The sequence below is a fragment of the Bombyx mandarina genome, chromosome 17, assembly GCF_030267445.1.
Source record: "Bombyx mandarina strain Sakado chromosome 17, ASM3026744v2".
Lineage (NCBI taxonomy): Eukaryota > Metazoa > Arthropoda > Insecta > Lepidoptera > Bombycidae > Bombyx > Bombyx mandarina.
Window position 1 is genome coordinate 5076412 of NC_143223.1, and position 12376 is coordinate 5088787.

The 12376-nt window shown below is 34.3% G+C and overlaps 1 protein-coding gene across 1 annotated transcript; it reads right to left on the minus strand.

Annotated features, from left to right (window-relative positions):
* Window positions 1-3248: 3248 nt before the first annotated feature.
* LOC114253276 (facilitated trehalose transporter Tret1) lies at window positions 3249-11504 on the minus strand. The gene is made up of 8 exons (XM_028188083.2): window positions 11045-11504; window positions 9255-9352; window positions 8082-8216; window positions 6787-6870; window positions 5889-6167; window positions 5191-5311; window positions 4820-4954; window positions 3249-4370 (listed from the first exon to the last, which is right to left on the minus strand). The coding sequence occupies exons 1-8, from the start codon at window positions 11094-11096 to the stop codon at window positions 3757-3759; spliced, it is 1518 nt and encodes a 505-aa protein (XP_028043884.2). The 5' UTR covers window positions 11097-11504; the 3' UTR covers window positions 3249-3756.
* Window positions 11505-12376: the final 872 nt, after the last annotated feature.

Here is a 12376-nt window from a genome sequence, read left to right on the forward strand (position 1 = left end):
TACTGAGACCTTACAACTTATATCTCAAGACGTGTGGCTGCATTTACATTGTAGATGTCTATGGGCTCCAGTAAGCATTTAACACCAGGTGGGCTGTGAGCTCGTCCACGCATCTAAACAATAAAAAATAAAATAAAAAGGTCATTCGAAACTTACCCGCAAATGTGATCGCATATTAAAATATTATATTTCTACTGTCGATATTTTAAAATATCATATTAATGTAACAATAGATTTATTCTTCAAGACGAAATTTCATAACAAAATTTACGAGAACGCTTCTGACGCCATCCGAATTGTGTACGCCTATATTTTCCGTTATAAATTTCACATTTAGATAGTTACATTCGCCTGGACAATACAATAAACACAACTTTAATTCAAAACGAAAACTATTAACAACCACTTTAATATTTCATTTAATAACAAATGTGTGTAATAAATACTTCCGACATAATTATCAAACAGTATCGCACTCGTGTGATAAACGCGAATATTTAAAAGTCGTCAGTTTTAAATATACCATACAAACTCTTATCATCCGGAAAGTGTTTTAAAGACAATCGAAAGTAAGTCTTATGGAAACATTAACCCTTTTAATGCTCAGCTTGTCTATATCTATACTTAATATTATAAAGAGGAAAGATTTGTTTGTTTGTTTGTTTGTTTCGAATAGGCTCCGAAACTACTGGACCGATTTGAAAAATTCTTTTTCCATTAGAAGCCGACATTGTCCCTGATGAACATAGGCTACTTTTTTTTTTTTTTTTGTTTCATGTGTGTTGTAATGTTTCCGAAGCGAAGCGAGGGCGGGTCGCTAGTTTTCACATATTTTGCAGAAATTGCTAAAGAATCTAATCTAATAAATAAAAACTTTAACTGAAAAAAATTATACAAAAATCAATGCTAAATTCACAGCAAAATAATTTTAACGATATCCCAAGGGTTCTACACTTTCTACGCATTAATAGAGATTTCGATCTATCAACACTTCGCACTCTATGGGTTAAACAGATACTTAAATGATGAAGCAAGCAAACAAAAGTAAGCCGTAATTATACTCCGCTACTATACCAATGAGTAAATAAATATTTAATTTTAATTTTGTGTCAACAGTTATACTGCCGCTATATACATATACACGTTACAGTTACATAAAATTTAGTATACAGGGGATTTCGGGGGCGATAAATCGATCTAGCTACGATTAATTTTCAGAAAATTTTGTTTTATTCGTGTTTTCAATAATCAACTTTATCGATAATCAACTTGAACATAAACTTTTTTTTTTTATTGAAAGAAAATAACAAATATAATATCAATATGTAATTTGTATTTAAATATAATTTCTAAAAAACACAATATATAAAAAAAAAAATCGAGCAAAGCTCAGTCATCCTCTGGTGTAGTATTAGGAACACCAATATGTTCGCATCACTTGGTGCCAGTATAGGTACATTGGACGTCTTATCCACTAGGATACCCACTCATTTTTATGATAAAACCATATCTTAATCAATACATACAATACATAAAGGATTTAAAATGATCAATGATGTCTTTATACATGAAAAAATTTATATTTTCCTTTTTTTATTTCTTCATACTCGTTTTTACTACTCTTATGACGACCGCACAGTATACGACGTTTTTACCTTAATAATGATCGGAGCTCCTCCGAAGTCTCAATTTACATAGATATTGGGCTAGACCTCTGCGGATAACTACAGGGACCTTAGTGGTCTCATCCTTTTCTAAAATTCATCATTATCAACATCTTAAGCCTTATAGCACAGGGTGGGCCTTAGCCTGGTCCAACATGTCCCTCTGAACTACTTTATTCATAGCTTTCACTTACCAATTTTCAACACCAATTCCTTTGAAATCCAGCTCTACGCCATTTAATATTGACGGTTCGAAAATACTTTTCGAACAATGAGGTCGGACAATATGCCCCCAGGCTTAATTTACTAAACAAAGACGAAGCGGCTTTTTATATTTCTTTATTTCACGTTATTTCGTCCAAATATATTTGTTCTTTGTAGTCAGAGACTGCTAAATTAACGAAGAAATGAACAACGGAATTTTTAATGAAGATAAACATATTTTAACATTCGTTAAACAAATTATTATTAAGCGTACGTAGATTTTTATTTTTCCTAAAATACTGTATTTAATCTTGAAACTTCCTTTCTGGTTTTTTAGACGAACAGCTTTCAGAATTTTAAATTATTTATTTTTAGAAATTTTCGCCTATAGTAAGTTGAGCTTTTTAGGCTAGGGGCCGAACCTTGTCCGAGGGTAGGCAATGTTGGAAGCAGACTGCGGTTGTTTTTAGAGCTCACCCATCCTGAGCAATTTGTTTTATAATTTACGGATACATCTGTGAAACTACGGTTCAATATGTGTTCTGTGCTCTTCTGTGTGATTAGTTGCGATTGTTTTTTTTTCACAGTAAACACCCCGCCTGGTGTTTAGTGAGATACGAGGTTCAAGTCTTAATTATATAGTTTTTTTAGCCGAAGAGGTTATTCCAGTTACGCCCGGACGGGTACCTACGTGTGCTCACGGGCTTAACCTGAGAGAATTTGCTAACACTAGCCCTAGCAAGAGCAGTTCTACGTAGAATTTACCATCGGATCGGAATCGCGACCCACTGAGAAGATCCGGCGAGAAATTCAGTTGGCTGTGTCTGTGGGTGGGTTATTCAGTGGGTTAGTTCGCTCGTCGAACTCTGAGGCCGGCAACTGGTACTTGAGGGTCATAAAAGCACCGAGAGTGAATCCAGGGAATCCGACAGGACATATTCTAAAGTATAACTTTCTTTCAAACGCACGATTGATTCGCGGCAGAAATAGGCAGCTTACATAGATATAGTAGTTATATGTATATGTCTTAGTTATCTGTTTATGTTTATAATCATAATTACTACTAATAATTTAGAGAAAACCCTGCAATTTCTGCCGCCATTCATTTATTACAATTCTTAAACAAAACAATTAATTCAGACCCATATCTAAACGTGGGGAAGGCGTTAATTTTGTGATTTTTATGAACAGGGAAAATCTGGTTTTAAATGGTTACTAAATACAAGGTTTACCATGCTACTAAGTTAATGCCAAATTGAAGGGTTACTTAATACCATAATTTTCTTGTGAGCTCGTCCAACCGTCAGAACAATAAAAATGCCATAAAAAAATACATTATTATATATTTAATTATTTCACATACATGTGTTCCATGCTTTCCCAGATTATATTATATAAATATATTTTCATTTGCTAACTAATCCTACATTACTATTATTTATGAAAAAATTAAAGCACTTGAAGTAGTATTATATTCTAATTACACTTAAGACACAACGAACCATATAGACAAAACATTCGAAATCAAACGCTTTTTTAACTTATTTCAATCCAACCAACTGCTAATAACTTAACATTTTAGCTTAACTTATTTGTTCAATAGTCATCAACAGTATTGCACTTATTAAAATGGCAGAAATTTACTAATACTGCCATGGACTTTTTGAAAAAACCCGACAAACCACGTTCTGTGATTTTGTTACATTTCCACAGTCTTGTTCGCTTCCTCAAAATACTAAACGGATAATAAACCTTTATGGATTATGACACCTAAAAAAAACTAAGTTGACAAAATAAAACAATTCACACGACATATTAACTCTTCGCATTCCCGCCAAAAACTCCGTAGTGTATGTACATAATTTTCTAGAATGTTTCTGCATTTGATTCATGAATCCCCAGTACTATTCCTATTGTTCTCTTCATTTTTACACGCTAATTCTGTTAATTCACAACTTTCTTTGATGTCACAATTTTGAACATCACCCTTAGTACCGTTTAATTTTCTTTCTTCGGGTTCCTCATATAAGTCTCCTTGCAATTCAATCAATATCTCCCTGAGGCTTTTACCTTTTGTTTCTGGCGCCATAAAAAACGAAAACGTCCCGCCTAACAGAGCAAATGCCGCAAAATACCAGAACACGCCGTAAAGACCCGTCCAGTCCCTCATATTCTGAAATCCTTTCACAGCTAAGAAATTCATTAGACCGCCATATATATTCAAATAAGTAATAGCTAGAGATTTGACGTTAATCGGAAATATTTCAGCCGGAATTATGTATACCAGAGAGTCATAGCCGATTGTGGACAAACTAATACTGAGGAATACACCTACAAATGGGATGTATCTTAAAGGACTAGACGTGTTGATATCAATCCCGACCACTTCTTGAAAGTAGAAGTAAATTCCGACGATGATTAGAGTCACACCTGTGCAGATATATGTAACTATTAGCAGAGGGCGACGCCCTACTTTATCGACTAGATACGATGAAATTATACCTGAAACCAAAGAATGTGAGGGTAAACTATTCTGAACGTTTTCAATTAGCATATATCTTAGTGAGGGTCGTGATTTGACAATTCAAATCTCATTCACACAACCTCACAACGTCATTAAGTTTTTTTTTTCTTTATTAACATTACAAAATGTACATCACTATGCAAAGTTAAAGTGGTATCTATCAACATCAATATGAACATTTTGTAACTATTTCTACAATTTTGGGTTGTAGCTATCCAAGATAGGTTCACCCCAATCTGACATATCTTCATAAATTAAAATAAATGTGAAATTTCATTTATGTTATAAACAGAATAAATCGAAAATATTTAATTATTTAGGAGAAGCTAATTAAATAAATTAACAACTCTGAATGGGAAAATTTTGTACGTAATATATCTAAATTTCTTTGTTGATTTTTGGAAGATATCGAATAGTAATTATTTACCTGCAATAAATCTGACAGCACCGAAGCTAATCAAAGCTGCAGATAGAGGAATATCCGCGTGACTCTCTTGGATAATAAGGCCGGCGTATTGCTGGATGGGAAGCGACCCAGACATGATCTGTGTCGTTTTAATACCTGAAACATTCAATTTATTAGATACAATTTATTAGATAGTCTCATTGCCTAATGGATACAATCGAGTCGATTTTTTTTTCAAGTGATTCGTGGGATTTGAACACCGGCACAGACGTATCGCTCGATCCGAGTAAGGACACACCGGGCGTCTTATCTTTTAAGCTACGACGACAACTTTAACTGAACGTATGAAATAGCAAATATATTTATATTTATGAACATGTTTACCCACTAACCAATGACAATGACTATAGCTCGTCTGTATTGTTTGCCAGTAAACAGTTCTTTAAATGTGCCCGGACGACGCGTTTGCTTCTTCACGTCCGATCGAAGTGACTCAAGACGGCTCTGTAATTCCTAAAAGATAAAGCATTTGTTTCAAAAACTATAATTCGATTTGAATTAAAACACTACACAAGAACAAATAGTAAAATTATACGCACTATTATTCAAAATTGAGATAATACCGAGTGACTGAGTGAGGCTTAGTTTTAGTTGCCTTGAGTGACAACAAACACGAACAAAGGAGAGTGTCATTCTTTTAAAGTTTTCAATGAACCATTTTGTTTCTCTTTGCTAATTTATTCAGAAGCTTGTAGTGATCTTTTAATTTAAATTGTTTTAATTTCTCATCGAACTCCAGCAGTAGGATACTTTTTCTGACAAGAGCACCCTATGTAAGGTTTTAAAAAGCGTTTTCCTTATACGTATAAGTGGGAAGATTGGTACTTTTTGGTTAATTCACACTGGCACACTAGTTTTATTTTAAAATAAGAAAATATAAATGACAGATATAAAATTGACATAACGATGTTACGAAAAATATTTTAAAAAAAAATAAACTATGTTGTTGTTAAACTGAATATCCACTAGATTTCGCCATACCATCCCACATATATGATTATAATTTAGAATACACTGCTTTTATACTCACATTTTGATCCTTACATCCGTGCAGCAACTGCAGCGATTTCTCAGCGGCTTCAACTTTACCCTCCTTTATGTAGAAATGCGGAGTTTCCGGTATAAACCAACAGGCCACAAAGTGACCTATAGGTAATACTATCAGCATTCTGTTCAACGTGGTGTATGAGACGAAAGAGCCCACAGATACAACGAGGAAACTGCCGAAGTTAAACATGAATCGAATAGCTACAGAGAGTTTCCCTCTTATCTCTTTGTCGGCTATTTCTACGAAGTATATAAAGGCAACCTAAAATGTATGTAGTATTGTTAATTTTGGAGAAATTCTAGTTCGACATTCCTCTGTTACGTCGTGTCAGTAAATGGTTTTAAGTTTTTCAACAATGCGACTATACCAAATCTTTCTATCTATCTACCTATATATATAAATGAATTGCTGTTCGTTAGTCTCGCTAAAACTCAAGAACGGCTGGACCGATTTGGCTAATTTTGGTCTTAAATGACTTGTGGAAGTCCAGAGAAGGTTTAAAAGGTAGATAAATATCAAAATGCTCGGAATTCAATAAAAATAACAATTTTGTTTTTCCTTTGGTGTGTCCCCCGTCGGTGGGATTCCTTTAACTTAAGTAAAAAGTTTAGGTATTTTATTTATCGATTGAGGCATTACGAAGACTGCCGGGTCAGCTAGTTATAAATATAATTCAGACTCGCTTGAAGGGTGAAATAGCTTAATTACAATAATTATAACAAATACTTCGACTGAGATCGTACCGCAATAAATTACTTTGCGTTTAGAGACTGGCTATGTTTTTAGCATAAATAAATTCACCGATATATCCCTACAGGATTATTAAGGTAAAATGAATCGGTTGTCTGTTTGTCGTGAATCAAAGCAACATATTACTTACCGTCATAAAAATTCCCGTTGAAAATCCCCAAATGAGCCTAGTCATGTAAAGCATCCAAGCTTTAGTCGCGATTTGTAATATAATCTGCAAGTATTATTAAATTTATTTTAGAACATACTTAAGTATGTACATGCTTTCATAAAGCTACTAGCGTTTTTAATACGATTTTATTATCTTCAGACGTATGTATGTCAGTCAGTATGTTAGTATGTAACGGAGTCTTTGAACATGATTTTGACCCCTTTAAAACGTCGGATTAACTCGAAATTTGGTATACTATTAAGAACCGATGTCAATTCAATATTAAAAAAAATTGAAAAAATTGAAATTGAATTAGAAAAGTGTAAGAAAAAATGATTTTATTGTAAAAAAAGCGTGGGGTGCATGGTATCAGTAGTTATAAATATTTTATGAACAGATATGAGTAGAAGGGTTATTTTGATAATATCCTGAAAAGCAGATTTATTTTCTATTTTTTAGTGGAATTTTCTATAAAAGCGTATTTTTTTTAGTTACGTTACATTTACGATTACGTTTTAGTTGATACGAGTATACTAGGATATGTTTTATTCGATCACGCAAAAATTGAAATTTCACAAACAACGGTAGGCAGAGGCTTGGCTCTGCCCCTGGCATTGCTGAAGTCCATGGCCGACGTTAGCCACTCACCATCAGGAGGACCATATGCTCGTCTGCCTACAAGGGCAATGAAAAAATAATTATACCCTGAATTAATTTATAATATTTTTATTGTCATTATAATTGACGAGCTATTTGCTCTAATAAATACGCCGGTGTTTACGATGGTTTGTGATTTTACGTAGCAACCAACAAATCAGTTGGTCAACAGCAACTCAACTCAGCAACAAAGTTTGTTTCATTATTTATGAATTACACGAAGTGTTGTGGAAGAAGTGAAACTACAGTAAGGTATTACTAATTTTACTAATTTATACCATATTCTGAGTATGTACACACGTACGGAGTCTTCATTCCCGCAAAGAACCAAAGGGAAACGGGGGTGACTGAAAATCAGCGCTGTTCAATTTATCAACCTTGAATAGCAATAGCTGAGCCACCTCCTTTTGCCTTTTTCTCTTTTTTTTTGCTTTTCTTTTTTTTTTGTATTTCATTTTATGATGTAAAAGGCAATAAATGATCTTTATTATTATTATTATTATTATATATTAGAATGAAAAAAAAATTGTTCAGTTCGAGAACTTGAAATCCTAAATATCCGACTAAATATATATATTTTGTTTCATAAATATAACAGCCTATCTATAACTGATTACCGTTCCAACAGCCATAGGTACGGCACTGCCAATAATGGAAACGCGTCTCCCGAAGCGATCCACGACGAAACTAGAAGCCAAACTTCCCACGACATAGCCTGGCGATGAAAGTGATGCCACCCACGATGCTTCTTCCTGTAATTCATTTGTACCATGATCCAAGTTTATCGTATATCGTCTTCTCGCATTAAAACTGTATAATCTCAAATCTTACTAATTTTACAGGAGAGTGTTTTAGAGGGTTAACATGTGATATTTTTAATATTAAACATCTTTGCAACATTTGTTTTTTACTTTTTACCAGTTACATTATCTGTCTTTTAAAGTAAGATAAAATAATGTATTATTTTCTTAATAGTATTCAAAATATAGGTAAACTAAAAAGAACTAAAACTAAACGAGGCTCTTTTGAAAGTATTTATGAGAAAAATACTGGTGATACCAAATGATTCCGCATATTAACTCAATTTCGAATATTTTTGGAAATTGTACACTTTTAATGCGAAAAGACGATATGGGAAATCGCTATTAGCGGTTTATTACCGGTTGTAGTTAATACAATATTTATTTCTACATTTAATACAGAAGCGTAATAAAAATCGTGTTGTCTAAACATATATATCTATGTCGTACATTCAAAAATAACGGAACCTTAGTCGCTGTAATGTCTCTCTGTCTGTCGCAGACTATTTTTATTGAATTTGCTGACTTAAATAAAATCTTAATTTGTTACATATTCGAAGTAAGGTATTCGTAGTTAACGACACAGTATGCATAAAAAAGCGCGCGATTTTTAAACGTATTCACTGCGCGCAAGTTGATGCACGAGGTCAATACCTGTATGACGTTATTGTATGTATTTGCTGATAGTTGAATTGAACCTCACTTTACAAATACTGAAAGGGGAAAAAACCAAGTTTGAAAACAAAAAATATTAATCCGTTATATGTTAGAATCCAAGATCATAAGAAGAATTTTATCGTGTAGTCTTTGACAGATGCTCGAACAAATAAACAGACGTAAAGTTTAAAATATTTTCTATAAAGTTAAATTATTTTCACAAACACGTATCTAATGTTAAAAGCTTAGCTCAAACACGCATTTAAAATTTGTTTACCATTTCATTATATTACGTGATTAAAAAACTATAAAAAAAACACAATGTCACCTCACTTGTGTAATATCTATAGCGGCTTCGTGACTGTGAAACTTTGGTATCATCGGCGTACTCCAGTAAACGGACACTCCTGCCGTAATGGCAGCTAAGGACACTGAAATTCGTAATTATTAGATACTTAATACTCCACCCACTTCATTAGAATAGCAATGTGGCGACAGGTATTGTAAGCAAGCGCCCCATAGGGCGGTTTTGCATTTGCACGATCTTAGCGATATTAGGCTAATCAATGTCTTAGATTTCAAATTTCACTTATTTATGTGCACACAGAAAAATGACAACAGATATTTTTAGAGAATTTAATGACAAACATTGCTTATTTCTTTAAGATATCGGCTATTAATCAACATTATAACACGTTTAAACCTGAACAAACACTACATCAACAAAACAAATAAAATAACTTGGCTCAACGCGTTCCCGCAGATGAGTCTGATAGTACATAACATAATATTTGCGGGTTAAATTGATCATTGATTTGTACTCCGCACAAATGATTACGTAGATCTAAGCCTACCATATTAACAAGAACCACAAACTCATTTACCCACTGACGTATCCGTACTAATCAGCAAACAAAAATACCCTAATCTGCTTCTTTTGAAAATAGATACCAGTGTACCAGTTCAGTCTACTTTCAGTCCGGCTTAATTAAACCGCTCGTACTATAAATAAAAATGTACACAAAGGCCATAAAATCTAGTTAAAAACACAACTTTATGGCAACATATATATAGCATTGGTCCGTAAAGAGGGCCGTGTTTTATCAAGTAATTAATTTGGCATTCGGAAAACCGATGAGATGCAAGAATAGGCTGTCATATAGAACCACATACGAAAAGCGCTATACAATATTGTTTTAAAGTCTGAGAATAACCAAAAGATTAACATTTAACAGACATTAAGGTACCATTTTGAAACTAGGTGTTGTTTATAAGGGCATTTTTCTATTATTATTACTCTAGGCCAGTGATCAGGAACCTTGTCATCCAAAAGAGCCAAATACATAATACACAATTGAAAGTTTATCAAAGTGCCATTTTTTTTATAAACTTGCGTTTCAAAAATGTTTATTCTTCTCTTACAAGGCAAGACATTAAATAATATTCCATGCCTGTACATTTCGCGGAAGAGTTCGCCTGAGCTATAAATTGCTCCCTTTCTTAGAAAAATCAAATCGTTTGATACGAGTGCACTGAGTTATCCATTTAGACCAGCCTTTCCCAAAGTGGGCGATAACGCCCCCTTGTGGGCGCTGTAGGCCTAAAGGGGGCAATAACAGACCCAAAAAAAAAAAGGGAAAGTTTGGGGGCGATTTTAATTTCATCTAGGAGGACTCTTAAAAATAAGTATGTGAAAAAATGGAGGAGCTAAAAAATATTTTTTTTTTCAAAGTGGGCATTAGACAAAATAAGTTTGTGAGCCCCTGATTTAGACCTTTATGAAATTAATATAATATCTTGACGAATGAGTATGATATGAAAAATTTATGATTTCCTGTTAATATGTTTTGTATTAACCGAAATAGAACAGGAAGTCATGATTGATGACAATATATACAATGATTTTATTGCAAAAATCGCATCCAACTCAGTAGTGATAATGTAGTAGGTACTTTGTATTTGTATTAAGAGAGTAGTAGAAACATCTCTGCTATATCTCTATGACGCTTTTAATTCAGTGATGAATGGGATAAATCAATTGATTCATAGTTTTTACGGTAACATACACTTTTATCAGGATTTACGAATCTAATAAATGTCAAAATATATTGTTACGAAATTACCTGCTAACGATATCAAATACTGAGCTGTTCGCCCGTTTCTTTTTAGAGCCATTTTCACACGTCCTATTGAACACACAAAAACACTAAAACAGAACTAGCTCACTAAAAAAATCGTTCATAAGAAAATTAACAATATCTCGCCAAAATCATTCGACCTCAGGCAACGCACGACTACCAGTTCGCACTAGTGGAAATACTAACATAATTAATTATATATCGACACATAGTCACGAACTGAAACATTAACGCAATTTTTTTGCCTTCATATCTTTTTCCAGGCTCATTTTTTCGATTTTTATCCGCGATTTGGGATTTCATATTAGTTTTAAATAATTCAAATGAAATTTCTCAATCGACGTATAGTTGATTTAAATTTCGCATTCCGATAATAATTCCGGGTTTATACAAGTGAAGCTGTTGCGGAAAATTGTTAATGCAATATACGACAAACGCTTTAAGACTTTTCCTCAAAACGTAATGAACCAACGCTTCATATGCAAACTGTGGAAGTTTTGTGTCAATTCAAACACAACTACTAGAGTATAATTAACAATGGCCTTCTATTTTTTTTTTAATTGCCTTTCTAGGCAGACGAGCATACGGCCCACCTGATGGTGAGTGGTTACCGTCGCCCATGGACTTCAGCAATGCCAAGGGCAGAGCCAAGCCGCTGCCTACCGCTTATACTCTCCACAAGCCTCGTTTGAAGGACATGTCATAGCGCTCGGGAAACACCGTGGAGGGGAGCTCATTCCATAGCCGGATGGTACATGGCAAAAAAGATCTCTGGAAACGCACTGTGGATGACCGCAGTGGCTCCAGGTAGTATGGATGAACTCTACTCCGGTGGCGGGCGGTGCGATGGTAAAAACGAGACGTTGGTATCATCTCGAACAATTCCTCAGAGCACTCCCCATGGAACATGCGGTACAAAATACAGAGGGAACCGAAGTCCCTCCGCAGACCCAGAGGCTCCAAACGATCCGAAGGATCTATAAGGATAATACTAGAAGGATTATCGCTTAAAATAAACAAACATCATGACCTCACTTAATAGTGAATCGGCGAATGTTAAGCATTTATGTTTACACAGCGCATGAGCTTGGACTTGGCAACAGGAGCTCGTGTCACGCACATTGGTAAATGAAAAAGACGTATGTAACTTCAAACACATCGAGCGCCAATTTATCGAGATGGTAGTACGAGTCAATAAAAATAATTAAATAAAAGAGCCAACAAGCCGGATCCGACCTGTAACTATGCTTGAGAACCTATATCTCAAGGTGGGTGGCGCATTTACTTCATAGATGTCTATGGGCTCCAGTAACCACT